Here is a 24,058-nt window from a genome sequence, read left to right on the forward strand (position 1 = left end):
CCTCTCTTCCCTGCTGCCTAGCCCTAACCATTGGTGCCTAACCCTAACCCCCCCTTCCCTGCTGCCTAGCCCTAACCCTCCCCATTGATGCCACAGCAGGATGCCAGCAGATCCTGCTGTTAGGAGGACTGAGATGCCGGCTGTCAGTATTGTGATACCGGTATCCCATACACTGCCGATATCTTGCCGCCGTTTGTGTCCTTTTTCATTGTATATAGACTGCCAGGATCCCGTCCGTCGGAAGCCAACTGCTTCCCCTGTACTGTGTATATAGCTGTGCATTCCTTTATTGTGTATATAGCTCTGCATTTCTTTATCTTATATTCAGACACTGACTGGACGCCAGACATCTCCATCAGATATCAGTAACAATAACATCACATCACAAGTTACATGCTGTATTATCAAGAACAGTCTAAAATAAAAAAAAGACCCCCCCCACCCCTCCCAGCTATGGCTGCCCCCAATCCCCCTGCTGGTAACATGGAATCCGACAGCGTCATGATGACGTTCGGGCGCGCTCGGGTTAACCGAGCAAGGCGGGAAGATCCGAGTCGCTCGGACCCGTGAAAAAAAACATGAAGTTCGGGCGGGTTCGGATTCAGAGAAACCGAACCCGCTCATCTCTAGTATATAGCTCTGCATTCTATTGCTGTATTGTGTTTATAGCTATGCAGTCTATTGCTGTATGGTGTATATAGCTCTGTATTCTGTTGCTGTATGGTGTATATAGCTCTGCATTCTATTGCTGTATGGTGTATATAGCTCTGCATTCTATTGCTGTATGGTGTATATAGCTCTGCATTCTATTGCTGTATTGTGTATATAGCTCAGCATTCTATTGCTGTATTGTGTTTATAGCTCTGCATTCTATTGCTGTATGGTGTATATAGCTCTGTATTCTGTTGCTGTATTGTGTATATAGCTCTGCATTCTATTGCTGTATGGTGTATATAGCTCTGCATTCTATTGCTGTATGGTGTATATAGCTCTGCATTCTATTGCTGTATGGTGTATATAGCTCTGCATTCTTTTGCTGTATGGTGTATATAGCTCTGCATTCTTTTGCTGTATGGTGTATATAGCTCTGCATTCTTTTGCTGTATGGTGTATATAGCTCTGCATTCTTTTGCTGTATGGTGTATATAGCTCTGCATTCTTTTGCTGTATGGTGTATATAGCTCTGCATTCTTTTGCTGTATGGTGTATATAGCTCTGCATTCGATTGCTGTATTGGGGTTCAGTATGATTTCCCGGGATGCCGGCAGCCAGAATACCGATAGTGGCATCCCATCCATCAGAATCCTGATAGCCCCCTCTAAAGTACCCTCCCCCTCCCCTGCCCCCTACCCTAACTCTAACCTTCCTTTGTCCCTCCCTTGTGGGTGCCTAACCCTAACCTTCCCCGCTGGTGCCTAACCCTAACCCTCCCCGCTGGTGCCTAACCCCTAACCCTCCCCGGAGGTGATCTTACCATAACCCTCCCCATTGGTGCCTAACCCTAATCCTCCCTTCCCTGCTGCCTAGCCCTAACCCTCCCCGGTGGTGTCTAACCCTAACCCTCCCCGTTGGTGCCTAACCCTAACCCTCCCTTCCCTGCTGCCTAGCCCTAACCCTCCCCATTGGTGCCTAACCCTAACCCTCCCTTCCCTGCTGCCTAGCCCTAACCCTCCCCATTGGTGCCTAACCCTAACCCTCCCTTCCCTGTTGCCTAGGCCTAACCCTCCCCATTGGTGCCTAACCCTAACCCTCCCTTCCCTGCTGCCTAGCCCTAACCCTCCCCATTGGTGCCTAACCCTAACCCTCCCTTCCCTGCTGCCTAGACCTAACCATTGGTGCCTAACCCTAACCCTCCCTTCCCTGCTGCCTAGGCCTAACCCTCCCCATTGGTGCCTAACCCTAACCCTCCCTTCCCTGCTGCCTAGCCCTAACCATTGGTGCCTAACCCTAACCCTCCCTTCCCTGCTGCCTAGCCCTAACCCTCCCCATTGGTGCCTAACCCTAACCCTCTCTTCCCTGCTGCCTAGCCCTAACCATTGGTGCCTAACCCTAACCCCCCCTTCCCTGCTGCCTAGCCCTAACCCTCCCCATTGATGCCACAGCAGGATGCCAGCAGATCCTGCTGTTAGGAGGACTGAGATGCCGGCTGTCAGTATTGTGATACCGGTATCCCATACACTGCCGATATCTTGCCGCCGTTTGTGTCCTTTTTCATTGTATATAGACTGCCAGGATCCCGTCCGTCGGAAGCCAACTGCTTCCCCTGTACTGTGTATATAGCTGTGCATTCCTTTATTGTGTATATAGCTCTGCATTTCTTTATCTTATATTCAGACACTGACTGGACGCCAGACATCTCCATCAGATATCAGTAACAATAACATCACATCACAAGTTACATGCTGTATTATCAAGAACAGTCTAAAATAAAAAAAAGACCCCCCCCACCCCTCCCAGCTATGGCTGCCCCCAATCCCCCTGCTGGTAACATGGGATCAGCATCAACAGGATATAGCAGTTAAAACACCAGATTATCTATCTGCGGAATTCAACACCTTTGATTAGCAAAAATAAATAAATAATGATAATAAAAATTAATCATCTCCAGTCATTGAACACTGCATTCCAGGAACTCTGAGTGTTCCGCTTTCACCATAATAATGTAATACGAGTCTCTGCAGAGTATCGGAGAGAAAAGCCATTACATTTTCTCCTACGAGAGGAACAATTATATAACATTATTACTTATTGAAGTATTTCCAAAGATTAGCTTTCCTTCCCTAGGCAGCGCACACTCTAATTGTCTTGCTGTCGCTAAACTGGTGCTCAACGCGACCAGGGTATTTGCTGAGCGCTCAATCTGTCAATCGTACAAGACTCGCGGTGTGCATGGGAGCACTGAGAGACAATTAGAGGAGACTTACGTTGTTCATGTACTCGCTCAGCAGGTCTTGAAGGGCCTGTCGCACGGCGTTGCACTCCGCCACGATTCTCTCCCTCCGGTCGTCGCGGGTACACGAGGAGTCCGCCATCAGGGCCGCTCCACTGATGATGCTTTCCAGCCGCTCTTCAAGAGATGGCCGGAACCGAGCTTCACTGAAGGTCATGGGGTCTAGAATGATCTTATTCTGTAGGATCAACCAAAAGAGACATATTATAAAATAAGTAGTTTGAGCAATACAACAGCGCTTGGAATGATGATTGAAGTTGCAGAAAGATGTGCAAACAAGGTTGGACTGGCCCACAGGGGTACAGGGGAAATATCCGATGGACCCCACTGCCCAAGGGCCCACCAACTCCTCTAGGGATCAGGTTCCAGACAGTGCACTTGAATTATAAATCATAAATATATATATATATATATATATATATATATATGGGATCCGGTCTGAAAATCGACAGTATCTAGGTTGACAATGTTTAGGTCGACCACTATAGGCCGACAGGGTCAGAAGGTCGACATGTTCTAGGTCGAAAGGTCGACATGAGTTTTTCACATTTTTTTTCTTTCTTTTTTACTTTTTCATACTAAACGATCCACGTGGACTACGATTGGAACGGTAATCTGTGCCGAGCGAAGCGGTAGCAGAGCGAGGCACCTTGCCTGAAGCATGGCGAGTGAAGCGAGCCATGCGAGGGGACACGGTGCACTAATTGGGGTTCCCGGTAACTCTACGAAGGAAATAACACAAAACCCCCCAAAAAAACTCATGTCGACCTTTTGACCTGTCAACCTAGAACATGTCGACCTTCTGACCCTGTTGACCTTCTGACCCTGTCGACCTAGTGACTGTCGACCTATAGTGGTCAACTTAAATATTGTCAACCTAGACACTGTCGATCTAATGATCCACATCCATATATACAGTATATAATAAGATTTTACTTACCGATAAATCTATTTCTCATAGTCCGTAGTGGATGCTGGGGACTCCGTCAGGACCATGGGGATTAGCGGCTCCGCAGGAGACAGGGCACAAAAATAAAGCTTTAGGATCAGGTGGTGTGCACTGGCTCCTCCCCCTATGACCCTCCTCCAAGCCTCAGTTAGGATACTGTGCCCGGACGAGCGTACACAATAAGGAAGGATTTTGAATCCCGGGTAAGACTCATACCAGCCACACCAATCACACCGTACAACTTGTGATCTGAACCCAGTTAACAGTATGATAACAATGAAGTAGCCTCTAAAAAAGATGGCTCACAACAATAATAACCCGATTTTTGTAACAATAACTATGTACAAGTATTGCAGACAATCCGCACTTGGGATGGGCGCCCAGCATCCACTACGGACTACGAGAAATAGATTTATCGGTAAGTAAAATCTTATTTTCTCTAACGTCCTAGTGGATGCTGGGGACTCCGTCAGGACCATGGGGATTATACCAAAGCTCCCAAACGGGCGGGAGAGTGCGGATGACTCTGCAGCACCGAATGAGAGAACTCCAGGTCCTCTTTAGCCAGGGTATCAAATTTGTAGAATTTTACAAACGTGTTCTCCCCCGACCACGTAGCTGCTCGGCAAAGTTGTAATGCCGAGACCCCTCGGGCAGCCGCCCAGGATGAGCCCACCTTCCTTGTGGAATGGGCCTTGACAGATTTAGGCTGTGGCAGGCCTGCCACAGAATGTGCAAGTTGAATTGTGCTACAAATCCAACGAGCAATTGTCTGCTTAGAAGCAGGAGCACCCAGCTTGTTGGGTGCATACAGTATAAACAGCGAGTCAGATTTTCTGACTCCAGCCGTCCTTGAAATATATATTTTCAATGCCCTGACAACGTCCAGCAACTTGGAATCCTCCAAATCGCTAGTAGCCGCAGGCACCACAATAGGCTGGTTCAGGTGAAAAGCTGACACCACCTTAGGCAGAAAATGAGGACGCGTCCGCAGTTCTGCCCTGTCCGAATGGAAAATCAGATATGGGCTTTTATACGATAAAGCCGCCAATTCTGACACTCTCCTGGCTGAAGCCAGGGCCAGTAGCATGGTTACTTTCCATGTAAGATATTTCAAATCCGCCGATTTGAGTGGCTCAAACCAATGGGATTTGAGAAAATCCAAAACTACATTAAGGTCCCACGGAGCCACTGGGGGCACAACCGGGGGCTGTATTGTAGTACTCCTTTTACAAAAGTCTGGACTTCAGGAACTGAAGCCAATTCTTTCTGGAAGAAAATTGATAGGGCCGAAATTTGAACCTTAATGGACCCCAACTTGAGGCCCGTAGACAATCCTGTTTGCAGGAAATGTAGGAATCGACCCAATTGAAATTCCTCCGTGGGGGCCTTCCTGGCCTCACACCACGCAACATATTTTCTCCAAATGCGGTGATAATGTTGTGCAGTCACCTCCTTCCTGGCTTTAACCAGTGTAGGAATGACCTCTTCTGGAATGCCTTTTTCCCTTAGAATTCGGCGTTCAACCGCCACGCCGTCAAACGCAGCCGCGGTAAGTCTTGGAATAGACACGGTCCCTGCTGAATCAGGTCCCGTCTTAGAGGTAGAGGCCACGGATTTTCCGTGAGCATCTCCTGAAGTTCCGGGTACCAAGTTCTTCTTGGCCAATCCGGAGCCACGAGTATCGTTCTTACTCCCCTTTGCCGTATAATTCTCAGTACTTTGGGTATGAGAGGCAGAGGAGGAAACACATACACTGACTGGAACACCCACGGTGTTACCAGAGCGTCCACAGCTATTGACTGAGGGTCTCTTGACCTGGCGCAATACCTGTCCAGTTTTTTGTTGAGGCGAGACGCCATCATATCCACCTTTGGTTTTTCCCAACGGTTCACAATCATGTGGAAGACTTCTGGATGAAGTCCCCACTCTCCCGGGTGTAGATCGTGTCTGCTGAGGAAGTCTGCTTCCCAGTTGTCCACTCCCGGAATGAACACTGCTGACAGTGCTATCACATGATCTTCCGCCCAGCGAAGAATCCTTGCAGCTTCTGCCATTGCTCTCCTGCTTCTTGTGCCGCCCTGTCTGTTTACGTGGGCAACTGCCGTGATGTTGTCCGACTGGATCAACACCGGCTGACCCTGAAGCAGGGGTTTTGCCAGGCTTAGAGCATTGTAAATCGCTCTTAGCTCCAGTATATTTATGTGAAGAGACATCTCCAGGCTTGACCATACTCCCTGGAAGTTTCTTCCCTGTGTGACCGCTCCCCAGCCTCTCAGACTGGCATCCGTGGTCACCAGGACCCAGTCCTGTATGCCGAATCTGCGGCCTTCTAACAGATGAGCACTCTGCAACCACCACAGAAGAGACACCCTTGTCCGTGGCGATAAGGTTATCCGCTGATGCATCTGCAGATGCGATCCGGACCATTTGTCCAGCAGATCCCACTGAAAAGTTCGTGCGTGGAATCTGCCGAATGGGATTGCTTCGTAAGAAGCCACCATCTTTCCCAGGACTCTTGTGCATTGATGCACAGACACTTTTCCTGGTTTTAGGAGGTTCCTGACAAGTTCGGATAACTCCTTGGCTTTCTCCTCCGGAAGAAACACCTTTTTCTGAACCGTGTCCAGAATCATTCCCAGGAACAGCAGACGTGTTGTCGGGGTCAACTGAGATTTTGGAAAATTCAGAATCCACCCGTGTTGTTGCAGCACTACTTGGGTTAGTGCTACTCCGTCCTCCAGCTGTTCTCTGGACCTTGCCCTTATCAGGAGATCGTCCAAGTAAGGGATAATTAATACGCCTCTTCTTCGCAGAAGAATCATCATTTCGGCCATTACCTTGGTAAAGACCCGAGGTGCCGTGGACAATCCAAACGGCAGCGTCTGAAACTGATAATGACAGTTTTGCACCACGAACCTGAGGTACCCTTGATGTGAAGGGCAAATTGGGACATGCAGGTAAGCATCTTTTATGTCCAGGGACACCATAAAGTCCCCTTCTTCCAGATTCGCTATCACTGCTCTGAGTGATTCCATCTTGAACTTGAATTTTTGTATGTACAGGTTCAAAGATTTCAGATTTAGAATAGGTCTTACCGAGCCGTCCGGCTTCGGTACCACAAATAGCGTGGAGTAATACCCCTTTTCCTGTTGTAGGAGGGGTACCTTGACTATCACCTGCTGAGAAAACAGCTTGTGAATGGCTTCCAATACCGTCGCCCTGTCTGAGGGAGACGTTGGCAAAGCAGACTTTAGGAACCGGCGAGGGGGAGACTTCTCGAATTCCAACCTGTAACCCTGAGATACTACCTGCAGGATCCAGGGGTCCACCTGTGAGCAAGCCCACTGCGCGCTGAAATTCTTGAGTCGACCCCCCACCGTTCCTGAGTCCGCTTGTAAAGCCCCAGCGTCATGCTGAGGGCTTTGCAGAACCCGCGGAGGGCTTCTGTTCCTGGGAAGGAGCTGCTTGCTGCCCTCTCTTACCCTTTCCTCTGCCTCGGGGCAGATATGACTGTCCTTTTGCCCGCTTCTTATAGGACCGAAAGGACTGCGGCTGAAAAGACGGTGTCTTTTTCTGTTGGGAGGGGGTCTGAGGTAAAAAGGTGGATTTCCCGGCAGTTGCCGTGGCCACCAAATCCGATAGACCGACGCCAAATAATTCCTCCCCTTAATACGGCAATACTTCCATATGCCGTTTGGAATCCGCATCACCTGACCACTGTCGTGTCCATAAACTTCTTCTGGCAGATATGGACATCGCACTTACTCTCGATGCCAGAGTGCAAATATCCCTCTGAGCATCTCGCATATAAAGAAAAGCATCCTTTAATTGCTCTAAAGTCTGTAAAATACTGTCCCTATCCAGGGTATCAATATTTTCAGTCAGGGAATCCGACCAGACCACCCCAGCACTGCACATCCAGGCTGAGGCGATGGCTGGTCGCAGTATAACACCAGTATGTGTGTATATACTTTTTAGGGTAGTTTCCAGCCTCCTATCAGCTGGATCCTTGAGGGCGGCCGTATCAGGAGACGGTAACGCCACTTGTTTTGATAAGCGTGTGAGCGCCTTATCCACCTTAGGGGGTGTTTCCCAGCGCGCCCTAACCTCTGGCGGGAAAGGGTATAATGCCAATAACTTTTTTGAAATTAGCACTTTTCTATCTGGGTTAACCCACGCTTCATCACATACATCATTCAATTCCTCTGATTCAGGAAAAACTACAGGTAGTTTTTTCACCCCCCACATAATACCCCTTTTTGTGGTACTTGTAGTATCAGAGATATGCAAAGCCTCCTTCATTGCCGTGATCATATAACGTGTGGCCCTACTGGAAAATACGTTTGTTTCTTCACCGTCGACACTAGATTCAGTGTCCGTGTCTGGGTCTGTGTCGACCGACTGAGGTAAAGGGCGTTTTACAGCCCCTGACGGTGTCTGAGACGCCTGGGCAGGTACTAACTGGTTTGCCGGCCGTCTCATGTCGTCAACTGATTTTTGTAATGTGCTGACATTATCACGTAATTCCATAAACAAAGCCATCCATTCCGGTGTCGACTCCCTGGGGGGTGACATCACCATTACCGGCAATTGCTCTGCCTCCACACCAACATCGTCCTCATACATGTCGACACACACGTACCGACACACAGCAGACACACAGGGAATGCTCTATTGAAGACAGGACCCCACTAGCCCTTTGGGGAGACAGAGGGAGAGTTTGCCAGCACACACCCAAGCGCTATAATATATATGGGAACAACCCTATATAAGTGTTGTATCCTTATAGCAGCTTAAATATAGTAATATCGCCAAAAAAAGTGCCCCCCCTCTCTGTTTTACCCTGTTTCTGTAGTGCAGTGCAGGGGAGAGTCCTGGGAGCCTTCCTCACAGCGGAGCTGAGCAGGAAAATGGCGCTGTGTGCTGAGGAGAATAAGCCCCGCCCCCTATTTCGGCGGCCTCTTCTCCGGAGTTTGTGAGATCTGGCAGGGGTTAAATACATCCATATAGCCTCAAGGGCTATATGTGATGTATTTTTTAGCCATAAAAAGGTATTATACATTGCTGCCCAGGGCGCCCCCCCAGCACCCTGCACCCTCCGTGACCGCTGTGTGAAGTGTGCTGACAACAATGGCGCACAGCTGCAGTGCTGTGCGCTACCTCAGGAAGACTGAAAAGTCTTCTGCCGCCTGCTTCTGGACCTCTTCCATCTTCGGCATCTGCAAGGGGGGTCGGCGGCGCGGCTCCGGGACCGGACTCCATGGCTGGGCCTGTGTTCGATCCCTCTGGAGCTAATGGTGTCCAGTAGCCTAAGAAGCCAATCCATCCTGCACGCAGGTGAGTTGACTTCTCTCCCCTAAGTCCCTCGATGCAGTGAGCCTGTTGCCAGCAGGACTCACTGAAAATAAAAAACCTAAAAACTTTTTCTAAGCAGCTCTTTAGGAGAGCCACCTAGATTGCACCCTGCTCGGACGGGCACAAAAACCTAACTGAGGCTTGGAGGAGGGTCATAGGGGGAGGAGCCAGTGCACACCACCTGATCCTAAAGCTTTATTTTTGTGCCCTGTCTCCTGCGGAGCCGCTAATCCCCATGGTCCTGACGGAGTCCCCAGCATCCACTAGGACGTTAGAGAAATATAAATTACATTATACTGCATAGGACTATGGTATATTTTCTACAGTCCATTCGTGTTATTAATCTATTAATATTTGTATCATGGGGCCCAGACCATGCACTCTCCAATGGTTAGCCAAGATTCTCTATTGACTGGCCACACCCCTACACATGGGCCCCTACCACTGCGTTCCTCCGGTGGGCCCCTCATGCCCCAGTATGACACTGCGTGCACAATACATTTAAGTTATAAAAGCCTGAAGATGGAAACCACATCAATGATACCAATTCATTGCAAATGTCATTTATAATGTTATTTATAATCACTGTCTTTCTCTAGCTGGCACAGCATGGCAGAACTTGTAGTTCTACAACAGCTGGCGATCAGTAGTTGCCTATCTTGGCCAAAGATCCTACAATTTGCATTCTTCCCCTTTGCTATTTTTTTTTTTTTTTACTAATAACTTACATAATCATCCTGAAATACCATTTACTGAAACTCCAAGCAAATTGGCAATAAAAAAGCAAACAAACAACAACGGCCGTGAAAATGCTCTTCAAATCCAACCTTTTTCTGATCCAATGGGCAATATACAATTGTGTGGAAAGCACTTTATATCTGGCAACAAATCCCTCAACAGATGTTTTGTTAAATGAGTTTTTGTTGTCTAAAACAGAACCACAAGGTGACCTCCGAGCCCGGTAACGTGTATCAATTACACTTTTATTGAGTTTTACTGCACTTTTACTGTTCTACTAACAATATAAGAGGCTTTCTTCTTCCCCCTACAAAAATGGGACACTGACCTGAACGAATCAGATACTGGAAACGCATCATCAATTTCATGTCTGGCAGCCAATAATAAATCAGCAGTGAATACATTTTGCTGGAAGACGCTCACTCCTATAGGCTCCACTACTGTATTTGTCTTCAAGTATTTCAGATACATACAGTAACAGCATGGGAATCTCATGAAGTGGGTGGAGGGCTGGGGAATGTTGGGGGGCTGTAAACTCCGGGGCAATTAGGGCACTTTACGCGTTTTACCAAAATTGGTGATAAAGAATGGGAAATTGTACAACACCATGTTTACAACTGTACAACATAATACAACTTTCTCATCTCATTACAGTCAGTAGCATTTTTTACTTTAGTTGCAACTGAATATACATATGCAGGATGGAATGGGGCTCAGACATTCGCAGTAAACAAAAATAAATTTACTGATTCTGCCTACCCCCCCTTCAGATTTAACGATTCTCCAATCCAGTGTCGATACGTTGATGATATTTTTCCATAATTTGCAGACAGTCATGGATGTCATGGTCACTTGATATCTGCATTCCTTCCCTGGGGAGGAGAACATTCCCTGTTTCGTGGCTGAAAAGGAACAACGGAAGAGGTTGCTTGGTCGGCTTCTGCAACCGCGACATATACTGAGTGATGCTGCCGACTTGCAGCCTTAAAAGCATTGTATCAGACAGACATGCTGGACATTTGGTATGTCCGAGTGATTGATATTTTTTGATCGGTTATGCTCATACACAGTACAACTATCTGGCCGATCCGCCAGTATCACTGCCTACACCCAAAAAGTCTCTGGCCACAGCTCCTTCACTTCTCACAAAAAGCACTTGCATATTTTTAGACCCATTCCCATGTGGCCTTTAATCTGGCCCTGGCTGCTAGATAAGGTAATGACGGTGTAAAACATGTACGGCAGGTATTCCCAACCACGGTCCTCAAGGCACACCAACAGTGCAGCTTTTAGTGATATCCAGGCTGCAGCACAGATGGTTAAATCAAAATAACTGAGCTACTAATTAAGTCACCTGTGCTGAAGCCTGGATATCACTAAAACCTGCACTGTTAGTGTGCCTTGAGGACCGTGGTTGGGAATGCCTGATGTACGATATGATAGAAACATAGAAACATAGAATTTGACGGCAGATAAGAACCACTTGGCCCATCTAGTCTGCCCCTTTTTTATTTTATCCTTTAGGCAATCTCAACCCTTTTTTAACCTTAATTCTTTGTAAGGATATTCATATGCCTGTCCCAAGCATGTTTAAATTGCCCTACAGTCTTAGCATGATCAAAGAGCTTCCCTTCCTGCACTCACTGTGACTAACGCTGCTACACAACGTCATGGCTGTGTGTGGTTAGTGATGACGAGGAGGTCACACAAAGACACAACTGTTGAGAAAGTCTCCTTATTGTCACTGGTAGGAGCACTGCTGAAGAAGTAATGAGGAGGGAGACATCACACACACAGATTACTGACTGGCCGCTTATCTGTCAGTCACTGTGAAGAGCACTGCTGCATTAGATAATAAGACGGGGAATGTCATACACACAGACACATATATACACAAACATAATCACTAAAGCTGTATACACACTATAAGATTATCTGTCCAATCTTTCTGGTTGGAACACAAATCTGGTAATGTACAGTATGGGAGCAAATGACAAATGAACATTTTGCTCCCAAATACTGGAAAATAGAAAAAAAATGTTTGCTTTAACCGATTTATCCGAAAAATCATTTTTGTCTGTTTTCTGGATTTTGGAAGCAAATAGTTGATTGTCATTCGCTCCCATACATTACCAGATTTTCGTTCCAACCAGCCAGATTGGACACATAATCGTATAGTGTGTAACTAGCCACAACCAGTATACAAGATAACAAGAGGAATGACATACAAACACCCTGAAATTGGGATACATATTTTTATTTTTTTTTAAATCCAAAGGGTGAATAATTTGGATAATATCAACAGCAATTGTTCAGATATCATGTGCTCTACACTAAACGCCAAATAATGGTAAAAAAGGATGCTACTGACAAATGCGTGACTCAAATGAATTACCTATAATACCAGAATAACGAAATACTGTATAGATGTTGGCAGGCATATGAAACTGACAACTAAAGAAACAAAATCCAATATGTAATTACTGTAATATTCCTTTAAACACTTGGTAGAATAGAATGCAGCCAATGATAATTTATGAAGCTAGTCAGTAACCACTTTAAAAAACAAATTAACAACTTCTGTCCAAAATCCCTCTGAATAGCAAACACGCATTTTGCCAACATGCGCGGAAATTATTGTCTAACCCTCTTCAAAAACCATAAATCTCCCATAAATACGGCACGTGCGCTCGTCTGTAGATGCATCTGAGCTACACGTTGCTGGATTCCCGGTGCGTCAGCCAAGACCAAGCTTTTAATACAACTAACACGTTGCCAGTGGGAAGGTGTGGAAATTAGACGAGTGATGGCAGAAACAGAGGAACTTACTGAGGAGCTTGTAATCCAGGTGCATCGTTTCTGGGTACAAGCTGCAATTAGGATATTCCACATGTATAATTTGTTTTTTAATTGAACCATTAATGGGGACATAAAGGCTGCTGTATGTAATACATAAGTAATACATTAGGTATATCCCTCTTTCACCCTCGGAAAAATGGGACAACTCATTGGACCAGAAGAGAAGCCAGTTTTGTCCCAGTTTTTATTTTTAATTGTCCCAATTTTTAAATCAGCAATGACGGCAGACATACAACAGCTTTCCTAATGAATGACTTACTGTACTTAGGACCTAAATACAAGGTCGATTGCAAAACAACATTTTCCTCTAATGGGCAAAACCATTGTGCACTGCAGGTGGGGCAGATGTAACATGTGCAGAGAGAGTTAGATTTGGGTGGGTTATATTGTTTCTGTGCAGGGTAAATACTGGCTGCTTTATTTTTACACTGCAATTTAGATTCATTTTGTACCACACCCCGCCCAAATCTAACTTTCTCTGCACATGTTACATCTGCCCCACCTGCACTGCACATGGTTTTGCCCATTAGAGGAAAAAGATGTTTTGCTATCAACTTAGGCCGCTAGTCACCATTTAAAATACTAACAAATAATACTTCAAACACGGACTGTGTTATACGAATTATAAGGTACATATTCAAAGGGGGAAAAAAATGAAAAGAAATAATCCAATTCTTCCTGAGAAACAGCCCTGCCTGATTTACCTAGCTGTGTACATGAAATCATTTCTCACCGTTACAGAATTAGATGAGGTCTGGAGAGGTTTATCACTGCTTGATAAACTCAGACCTATAAAAACACAGCTCCATGCCACGCCAGGGGACCCAGAGTGATAAAACTATGGGCAGTGCAGAGTCTTCACGTACTCCCATAATGCACAGCACTGCCCATATACATTATACAGCGTATACTATGGGCTCTTGGGGGTCATTCCGAGTTGTTCGCTCGCAAGCGGATTTTAGCAGATTTGCTCATGCTAAGCCGCCGCCTACTGGGAGTGAATCTTAGCATCTTAAAATTGCGAACGATGTATTCGCAATATTGCGATTACACACCTCGTAGCAGTTTCTGAGTAGCTCCAGACTTACTCGGCATCTGCGATCAGTTCAGTGCTTGTCGTTCCTGGTTTGACGTCACAAACACACCCAGCGTTCGCCCAGACACTCCTCCGTTTCTCCGGCCACTCCTGCGTTTTTTCCGGAAACGGTAGCGTTTTTTCCCACACGCCCATAAAACGGCCTGTTTCCGCCCAGTAACACCCATTTCCTGTCAATCACATTACGATCGCCAGAACGATGAAAAAGCCGTGAGTAAAATTACTAAGTGCATAGCAAATTTACTTGGCGCAGTCGCAGTGCGAACATTGCGCATGCGCACTAAGCGGAAAATCGCTGCGATGCGAAGATTTTTACCGAGCGAACAACTCGGAATGAGGGCCCTTATTTTGATACCTTACTATTTTGAGTTCTAATCCAAGACGAACCTTAAATACTGTAATTTACACTATTAAATTAAAAACAAACCATTTCATTGGCTGAAACATTGATGCTAACAATTAAATCAAATAAAATTTGAGCCTCAAATTATCAAATTATCAATGTGTCTCGTTACACTGTAGTTATAAAGGTCTCTTTCCTAGTGTCTGTTTAGATATAGCTACTCACTACTGTACAGTGGCCCTCATTCCGAGTTGTTCGCTCGTTAGCTGCTTTTAGCAGCATTGCAAACGCTAAGCCGCCGCCCTCTGGGAGTGTATCTTAGCTTAGCAGAAGTGCGAACGAAAGGATCGCAGCGCTGCAACAAAAAAAGATTGTGTAGTTTCTGAGCAGCTCGAGACTTACTCCTAGCTTGCGATCACTTTAGACTATTTAGTTCCTGTTTTGACGTCACAAACACGCCTTGCGTTCGGCCAGCCACGCCTACGTTTTCCCAACCACTCCTCCTGCGTTTGTATCTGACACGCCTGCGTTTTTACACACACTCCCCGAAAACGGTCAGTTACCACCCAGAAACACCCACTTCCTGTCAATCACTCTGCGGCCAGCAGTGCGACTGAAAATCGTTGCTAGACCTTGTGTGAAACTGTATAGGCTTTTGTGGAAGTACGTCGCGCGTGCGCACTGCGCCCCATACGCATGCACAGAAATACTGCTTTTTTTACCTAATCGCCGCGCTGTGAACAACGGCAGCTAGCGATCAACTCGGAATGAGGGCCCGTATATGTATAGTCTGATTCCATAGTGAATAGTCATTACATAGGTATACTTTGAAAAAGAGTATTTTAGTGGGTGAACACTGTTAGGAGGACCTTGACTGGGTACAGCTATGGGTATAAGATAATATATTAAAATATCCTAAATTCCTAACATTTATGGTGTGTACACACGGTGAGATATTTTCTTACGATTTTGACTAAATAGTCAAAATCGTAAGAAAAGTTAGTGCAGATCGCAAGGTGAAAGTCACCTTGCGATCCCATTCGATGCTTATGCGCGGCCCCGCGGGGTCGGCATCACAAGCCTAGATTAACTGTGCAGGCAAGTCAATTTTGACTATCTCATAGAAGAGATAGTCAAAATTGACAATTAGACAAAATCTCACAGTCAGTATCGCAAGCACAGATTTCAGTTTGAACACACCCAACCGAAAACACACAAGTGTCACTGAACCTGTGCGTTTTCGGGAGAATTTTTTTTTCCTTCAGGCGACCTATTTGGATAGCCCCAAAAAATAACGAGAAAAATCACTCCCCAAGTTTCTTCATGGGTAATTGAATAGCGGCCAAAATATACGAAATACCCAATATGTTTACATTTGCACATTTCAGCTACTTTCACTTTGTGTTTATTAAATATATGGCAATTATGACGTTGCTACCTTGTGCAAGGCGGACTTGAGTGAAAGCACTTATAATAACTAGGTGATTCATTGCGCCATACGGGCGCTCTTCACACCGTCGTGACTCGTAAGGGGCTACGCCCCCTTAACCCTTGCACGCCCTTGTGGCAGGCAATATTTTTATTATATGGAGTATATGGAGTATCACCTCCAATCATAATTGTGTGAGTGGTTAAATATTGCACGGACAAAGGGTGTGCGATGGTTAAGGGGCCGTAGCCCTTTGCAACGGCGTGAACAGCGCACGCAGGGCCTGATGAATCACCTAGTAGGTGCTGTGGTTGGGGGAATGGCAGGAGATGCGGATAAGGGAGGGGGCCTGGGGGTGCCAAGGGTGGGAAGGAGCGGTTGCAGGGGTGTCGTGGGTGGGTAGAGGGGCTGGTGTAGTAGTGCCGTGAGTGGAGGAGGGACGGTTGCCACGGCTGGGGAAGGGGGTACGGAGCCACCATGGGTGGGGGAAGAGCAGTTGCGGGGGTGCCACGGGTGGGGAAGGGGCGGGTGTGGTGGTGCTGTGGGTGGGGGAAGGGCGGGGGTGCTACAGGTGGGAGAGGGGGTCCGGAGCTACCTCGGGTGCTGGAGGGGGTGTGTGGGGGTGCTGTGGATGGTGTCGGAGGTACTGCTAGTGGGGGAGGGGCGGGTAATGACTCTCCTCCTGGAAGCAGATAAGCTGCTGTCCTCCCTTTGGCAGTGGCTCTCCCGGAGACTCGCACAGCAGCCAGTCACTATTGTTAGCGCTGGTGTCCCAACGCGCCGCATTATAGGGAAGATGCACTCAATAAACTACAGCTCCCAGCAGCCATTAGCATCGGAATGCTTCGGCGCTAAGGGCTGCTGGGAGCTGTAGTTTATTTAGTGAGTCTACTTCCCTGTAATGCGGCGCGTTGGGACACCGGCGCTAACAATAGTGACTGGCTGGCAGAACTGACTGACTCGCTGAATCAATGTAAAAGGTGAGAGTGCTGTGCAGTGTCAGTGAATTATGCTATGGGGCCCCATAAGGCACAGCTACGCCCCTGCACCCACTCTATCCATTACATTAGCCATCTCGGAGCTTCCAGGCCGGCAGCCCAGGTGCTGTGTTGCGGAGCCAGGGCCTCTGGGGATCTGGGTGCGGCTGTGGCGGGGAGGCACTTCTGTGACATCATGCGCAGAGGAGGCTCCGGGGCTCAGAGAGTATGCGGCACAGGGAGGGATATGAAAGCCTTCCGCTGAACTGCTTTCTTACACATCTATGCCGGTGGCCGCAGCAGCTTTTGTTCCACCTGCGCCGCGGCTAGAGAGTGGGGATTGTTGATGGCGGAGGGGCCGGTGGACTGGCAGCAGGACTTAAGATGCTGCAGTAAAAGGGTTTTTTCCCCCCGATGTACAGCGCAGAAACTTGCTGCAGATGCAGTGGCATACCCTCCAGCTGCACCTTTTTGGTAGGTACAGAAACTTTTTTTATGGTCTGTACCGATTTTTGGCTCTCCAAACTTCCATTGAAAGTATATGAAAAGGGATGTGGCCACGCCCCTTTAACCTGTGGCCACGCCCCTTTTCGAATGTATACGATTTTTATGTGTAAATTGTTGGAGGGTGTGTTGCTGCAGATGCAGTGGGCCTATTTTGGGGTGTGGGCCTGGAGCTGCAGCTCCATCGGCCCCATTGTTAATCCTGCACTGGGAACACACAGCAGCCAAATGCAGAGCCTCCCATTGGATGTAACCTGTGTTGGAGGGCGTTTCTCGCCCAACCAGCTGTGGACTGGGTGTGATAAACCTGCTGCTAACCCAATGAGAGCTCCTAGCCACGCCCAGCGTTATACACACAGTCACAGAGTCACAGATCTGGGCTATTACATAGGAGATAATATTTTTTTTTTATATATATATATATTGCTTTTCTGCAATATGACTCAAGGCACTTTACAGATAGTGTAAACATAATACAGTACAGAAACTATGGACATTATGACAGGGCCGGATTAAGCCTTGCGATTGCCAGGGGCACTTAAGAGGGGGCCTCCGGTGGAATGGGAGGGGGTCTATATTAGATTGTGCATACCTCCCAACATGACAAAATGCTTTCTACCTGGACTTCCCTCTTAATGTATGATTGATGTAACCTGTGTTGAACTATTTAATTGATAAGAAAGGTGTTTCAACACAGATGATTTCATTCATAACGTAAGAAGAAAGTCCAGGTAGAGCGCATTGTTTTCCCTTCTCTACTAGGCCATGTTGGAAACCAGATATATGGACTGTGTATATTAAATTTAAACCGATGGTGTATATTAGATTTAAACTAATAGTTTAATAATGCCTGGGTACAGTTTATAGCTCCACCTAATTGAGAGACAGCTATTTTATAAAATTTTCTCATAGTGGAACAAAGACCTTAAAATACAGATAGAAAAATAAATCAATAATTTATCTTGTTACATGCAAGAATAGCAGCAGCCTCTGTATTACTTACACACTGGGACAGGACTTAGGGGGCCTCTTTGTGTATGTCTCTCTCTAGACCAGAGGTTCTCAAACGCGGTCCTCAAGGCACCCCAACAGTTCAGGTTTAAAGTATATCCATGATTGGCCAGAGGTGCCTTAATTAGCACCTCAGTCAATTTGATTTAGCCATCTGTGCTGAGCCATGGATATTCCTAAAACCTGGACCACTGGGGTGCATTGAGGACCATGTTTGAGAACCCCTTCGCTAGACCCTTATTAGATGACAGGTTACAAAGACACCCCAGTGGGGTGGAGGAGAACCTGGGATCCCTGTGTCACTTACAGCTCACTCTACACTCCTATCTCTCTTCTGGTCAGAAGGCTCCATTGGTAGCTCATGAAACCTGATACTCCTCTGTCTCTGCCTGCACTGCATACTGTCCTGCTCCCATTTTGGCTCCTGGTTCTGCTGCTGCATAAGAGAGAACGCTAGTGATGTCCGTATGCTTTGGCCAGGGGGCCCCCTGACAAAGGGGGACCCGGGGTACAGTATGCCCTGCACTCCCCCCCCCCCCCACCCTTTAATCTGGCTATGCACTGAGAGGAGGTTTATATTTTCATGAAATACAGGGACCATGGATATAATACAATACATGTAGCAGCCATTTTGGGTCATCAGTCACAAGGATTATTCTAGAGATGAGCCAGTGCGGTTACCTAGAAACCAAAGCCACCCAAAGTTAGATGATATGAGTATATCAGATCCCCTTTAAAACAGCCAAATCAGTGGCCTAAAAAAAAGGAAAAACACTAGGGTCTCATTTATCACCATCTGAGGATGCGGATGACAGGTGATAAAAATCGGCCAAACTCGCACTGCGATAATTAATTACATCGCATGGCTGTATCAATAATCGCATGTACAGTAGGGACAGAGCTTGCGAGAAAGCTCTGTCCCTGCGAGCTCCCGCCGCGGGGGAATACCCCCAATGTGACTACCCCTTTGTCGCGCCGAGACCCCTCCGCACCGATAATTATACTTACCCGTCCATAAGCCCGTGACTGTCGCTTCCAAGAAGTTTGCAGGCGCCAGATCCTGCTGCTGTGCTGTGGCTCCTGGTGCTGTAAAGTGAGCTGCTGCTTTGCAGCATCACTTTACTGCACAGGGTTCACAGCACAGCAGCAGGAGGTACCGATGCCCAGCAGCCTGCACTGGAGCGCCGATCACCGCCTCCTGGGCGGGTAAGTATGAATTTTATTTTATTTTTTACTTTTTTATTTTTAAGATAATCAGCTTGTGTGTCCATCGGACATACATAGCTTATCACACTGCCGGCTCCCCGTACAGCTTCCTCTGCTGGGAGGCAGAGAAAGCTGTGCAGAGTTACCTATATCGCAGTGCTGTCCAGCTGATGCTGGCGTTATTAACACAGGGCTCACTGCAGTAAATTTTTACTTTTGTTTTTTAATTCGTCCAGATCGCATTTCCCATTATAAGTATGGGGAATGCGGTCTGATTACTAAAAAAGCAAATTAAAGGGTTTGGAGCAGTTTCTTGAGAAAACTGCCCAAAAAGTCCTTTAATAAATTTGAGTGGAACTAAAATAATGTATTTTAGTAAAAATTATTATTTCAGTTAAAAAAAAGCTTGATAAATCTAGAGATGAGCGCCGGAAATTTTTCGGGTTTTGTGTTTTGGTTTTGGGTTCGGTTCCGCGGCCGTGTTTTGGGTTCGACCGCGTTTTGGCAAAACCTCACCGAATTTTTTTTGTCGGATTCGGGTGTGTTTTGGATTCGGGTGTTTTTTTCAAAAAACCCTAAAAAACAGCTTAAATCATAGAATTTGGGGGTAATTTTGATCCCAAAGTATTATTAACCTCAAAAAACATAATTTACACTCATTTTCAGCCTATTCTGAACACATCACACCTCACAATATTATTTTTAGTCCTAAAATTTGCACCGAGGTCGCTGTGTGAGTAAGATAAGCGACCCTAGTGGCCGACACAAACACCGGGCCCATCTAGGAGTGGCACTGCAGTGTCACGCAGGATGTCCCTTCCAAAAAACCCTCCCCAAACAGCACATGACGCAAAGAAAAAAAGAGGCGCAATGAGGTAGCTGTGTGAGTAAGATTAGCGACCCTAGTGGCCGACACAAACACCGGGCCCATCTAGGAGTGGCACTGCAGTGTCACGCAGGATGTCCCTTCCAAAAAACCCTCCCCAAACAGCACATGACGCAAAGAAAAAAAGAGGCGCAATGAGGTAGCTGACTGTGTGAGAAAGATAAGCGACCCTAGTGGCCGACACAAACACCGGGCCCATCTAGGAGTGGCACTGCAGTGTCACGCAGGATGTCCCTTCCAAAAAACCCTCCCCAAACAGCACATGACGCAAAGAAAAAAAGAGGCGCAATGAGGTAGCTGACTGTGTGAGAAAGATAAGCGACCCTAGTGGCCGACACAAACACCGGGCCCATCTAGGAGTGGCACTGCAGTGTCACGCAGGATGTCCCTTCCAAAAAACCCTCCCCAAACAGCACATGACGCAAAGAAAAAAAGAGGCGCAATGAGGTAGCTGTGTGAGTAAGATTAGCGACCCTAGTGGCCGACACAAACACCGGGCCCATCTAGGAGTGGCACTGCAGTGTCACGCAGGATGTCCCTTCCAAAAAACCCTCCCCAAACAGCACATGACGCAAAGAAAAAAAGAGGCGCAATGAGGTAGCTGACTGTGTGAGAAAGATAAGCGACCCTAGTGGCCGACACAAACACCGGGCCCATCTAGGAGTGGCACTGCAGTGTCACGCAGGATGTCCCTTCCAAAAAACCCTCCCCAAACAGCACATGACGCAAAGAAAAAAAGAGGCGCAATGAGGTAGCTGTGTGAGAAAGATAAGCGACCCTAGTGGCCGACACAAACACCGGGCCCATCTAGGAGTGGCACTGCAGTGTCACGCAGGATGTCCCTTCCAAAAAACCCTCCCCAAACAGCACATGACGCAAAGAAAAATAAAAGAAAAAAGAGGTGCAAGATGGAATTGTCCTTGGGCCCTTCCCACCCACCCTTATGTTGTATAAACAAAACAGGACATGCACACTTTAACCAACCCATCATTTCAGTGACAGGGTCTGCCACACGACTGTGACTGAAATGACGGGTTGGTTTGGACCCCCACCAAAAAAGAAGCAATTAATCTCTCCTTGCACAAACTGGCTCTACAGAGGCAAGATGTCCACCTCATCATCATCCTCCGATATATCACCGTGTACATCCCCCTCCTCACAGATTATCAATTCGTCCCCACTGGAATCCACCATGTCAGCTCCCTGTGTACTTTGTGGAGGCAATTGCTGCTGGTCAATGTCTCCGCGGAGGAATTGATTATAATTCATTTTAATGAACATCATCTTCTCCACATTTTCTGGATGTAACCTCGTACGCCGATTGCTGACAAGGTGAGCGGCGGCACTAAACACTCTTTCGGAGTACACACTTGTGGGAGGGCAACTTAGGTAGAATAAAGCCAGTTTGTGCAAGGGCCTCCAAATTGCCTCTTTTTCCTGCCAGTATAAGTACGGACTGTGTGACGTGCCTACTTGGATGCGGTCACTCATATAATCCTCCACCATTCTATCAATGGTGATAGAATCATATGCAGTGACAGTAGACGACATGTCCGTAATGGTTGTCAGGTCCTTCAGTCCGGACCAGATGTCAGCATCAGCAGTCGCTCCAGACTGCCCTGCATCACCGCCAGCGGGTGGGCTCGGAATTCTGAGCCTTTTCCTCGCACCCCCAGTTGCGGGAGAATGTGAAGGAGGAGATGTTGACAGGTCGCGTTCCGCTTGACTTGACAATTTTCTCACCAGCAGGTCTTTGAAACCCAGCAGACTTGTGTGCGCCGGAAAGAGAGATCCAAGGTAGGTTTTAAATCTAGGATCGAGCACGGTGGCCAAAATGTAGTGCTCTGATTTCAACAGATTGACCACCCGTGAATCCTTGTTAAGCGAATTAAGGGCTCCATCCACAAGTCCCACATGCCTAGCGGAATCGCTCTGTCTTAGCTCCTCCTTCAATGTCTCCAGCTTCTTCTGCAAAAGCCTGATGAGGGGAATGACCTGACTCAGGCTGGCAGTGTCTGAACTGACTTCACGTGTGGCAAGTTCAAAAGGTTGCAGAACCTTGCACAACGTTGAAATCATTCTCCACTGCGCTTGAGACAGGTGCATTCCACCTCCTATATCGTGGTCAGTTGTATAGGCTTGAATGGCCTTTTGCTGCTCCTCCAACCTCTGAAGCATATAGAGGGTTGAATTCCACCTCGTTACCACCTCCTGCTTCAGATGATGGCAGGGCAGGTTCAGGCGTTTTTGGTGGTGCTCCAGTCTTCTGTACGTGCTGCCTGTACGCCGAAAGTGTCCCGCAATTTTTCTGGCCACCGACAGCATCTCTTGCACGCCCCTGTCGTTTTTTAAAAAATTCTGCACCACCAAATTCAAGGTATGTGCAAAACATGGGACGTGCTGGAATTTGCCCAGATGTAATGCACGCACAATATTGCTGGCGTTGTCCGATGCCACAAATCCACAGGAGAGTCCAATTGGGGTAAGCCATTCCGCGATGATCTTCCTCAGTTGCCGTAAGAGGTTTTCAGCTGTGTGCGTATTCTGGAAACCGGTGATACAAAGCGTAGCCTGCCTAGGAACGAGTTGGCGTTTGCGAGATGCTGCTACTGGTGCCGCCGCTGCTGTTCTTGCGGCGGGAGTCCATACATCTACCCAGTGGGCTGTCACAGTCATATAGTCCTGACCCTGCCCTGCTCCACTTGTCCACATGTCCGTGGTTAAGTGGACATTGGGTACAGCTGCATTTTTTAGGACACTGGTGACTCTTTTTCTGAGGTCTGTGTACATTTTCGGTATCGCAACCCTAGAGAAATGGAACCTAGATGGTATTTGGTACCGGGGACACAGTACCTCCAACAAGTCTTTAGTTGGCTCTGCAGTAATGATGGATACCGGAACCACGTTTCTCACCACCCAGGATGTCAAGGCCTCAGTTATCCGCTTTGCAGTAGGATGACTGCTGTGATATTTAATCTTCCTCGCAAATGACTGTTGGACAGTCAATTGCTTGGTGGAAGTAGTAAAAGTGGTCTTACGACTTCCTCTCTGGGATGACCATCGACTCCCAGCAGCAACAACAGCAGCGCCAGCAGCAGTAGGCGTTACACGCAAGGATGCATCGGAGGAATCCCAGGCAGGAGAGGAATCGTCAGAATTGCCAGTGACATGGCCTGCAGGACTATTGGCATTCCTGGGGAAGGAGGAAATTGACACTGAGGGAGTTGGTGGGGTGGTTTGCGTGAGCTTGGTTACAAGAGGAAGGGATTTACTGGTCAGTGGAGTGCTTCCGCTGTCACCCAAAGTTTTTGAACTTGTCACTGACTTATTATGAATGCGCTGCAGGTGACGTATAAGGGAGGATGTTCCGAGGTGGTTAACGTCCTTACCCCTACTTATTACAGCTTGACAAAGGGAACACACGGCTTGACACCTGTTGTCCGCATTTCTGGTGAAATACCTCCACACCGAAGAGCTGATTTTTTTGGTATTTTCACCTGGCATGTCAACGGCCATATTCGTCCCACGGACAACAGGTGTCTCCCCGGGTGCCTGACTTAAACAAACCACCTCACCATCAGAATCCTCCTTGTCAATTTCCTCCCCAGCGCCAGCAACACCCATATCCTCCTCATCCTGGTGGACTTCAACACTGACATCTTCAATCTCACTATCAGGAACTGGACTGCGGGTGCTCCTTCCAGCACTTGCAGGGGGCGTGCAAATGGTGGAAGGCGCATGCTCTTCACATC

General features: G+C 47.3%; 1 protein-coding gene across 6 annotated transcripts in view; it reads right to left on the reverse strand.

Annotated features, from left to right (window-relative positions):
- CTNNA2 (catenin alpha 2) overlaps positions 1–24,058 on the reverse strand; it is a 2,737,142-nt gene that overhangs the window by 1,745,828 nt on the left and 967,256 nt on the right. For all 6 annotated transcript variants that reach the window (XM_063925313.1, XM_063925315.1, XM_063925316.1 and 3 more), the window contains one exon: positions 2,925–3,128. In XM_063925313.1, the coding sequence (XP_063781383.1) occupies positions 2,925–3,128 (204 nt within the window). The remainder of the gene's footprint in view (positions 1–2,924; positions 3,129–24,058) is intronic.

This window comes from Pseudophryne corroboree, chromosome 1 (genome assembly GCF_028390025.1).
Source record: "Pseudophryne corroboree isolate aPseCor3 chromosome 1, aPseCor3.hap2, whole genome shotgun sequence".
Lineage (NCBI taxonomy): Eukaryota > Metazoa > Chordata > Amphibia > Anura > Myobatrachidae > Pseudophryne > Pseudophryne corroboree.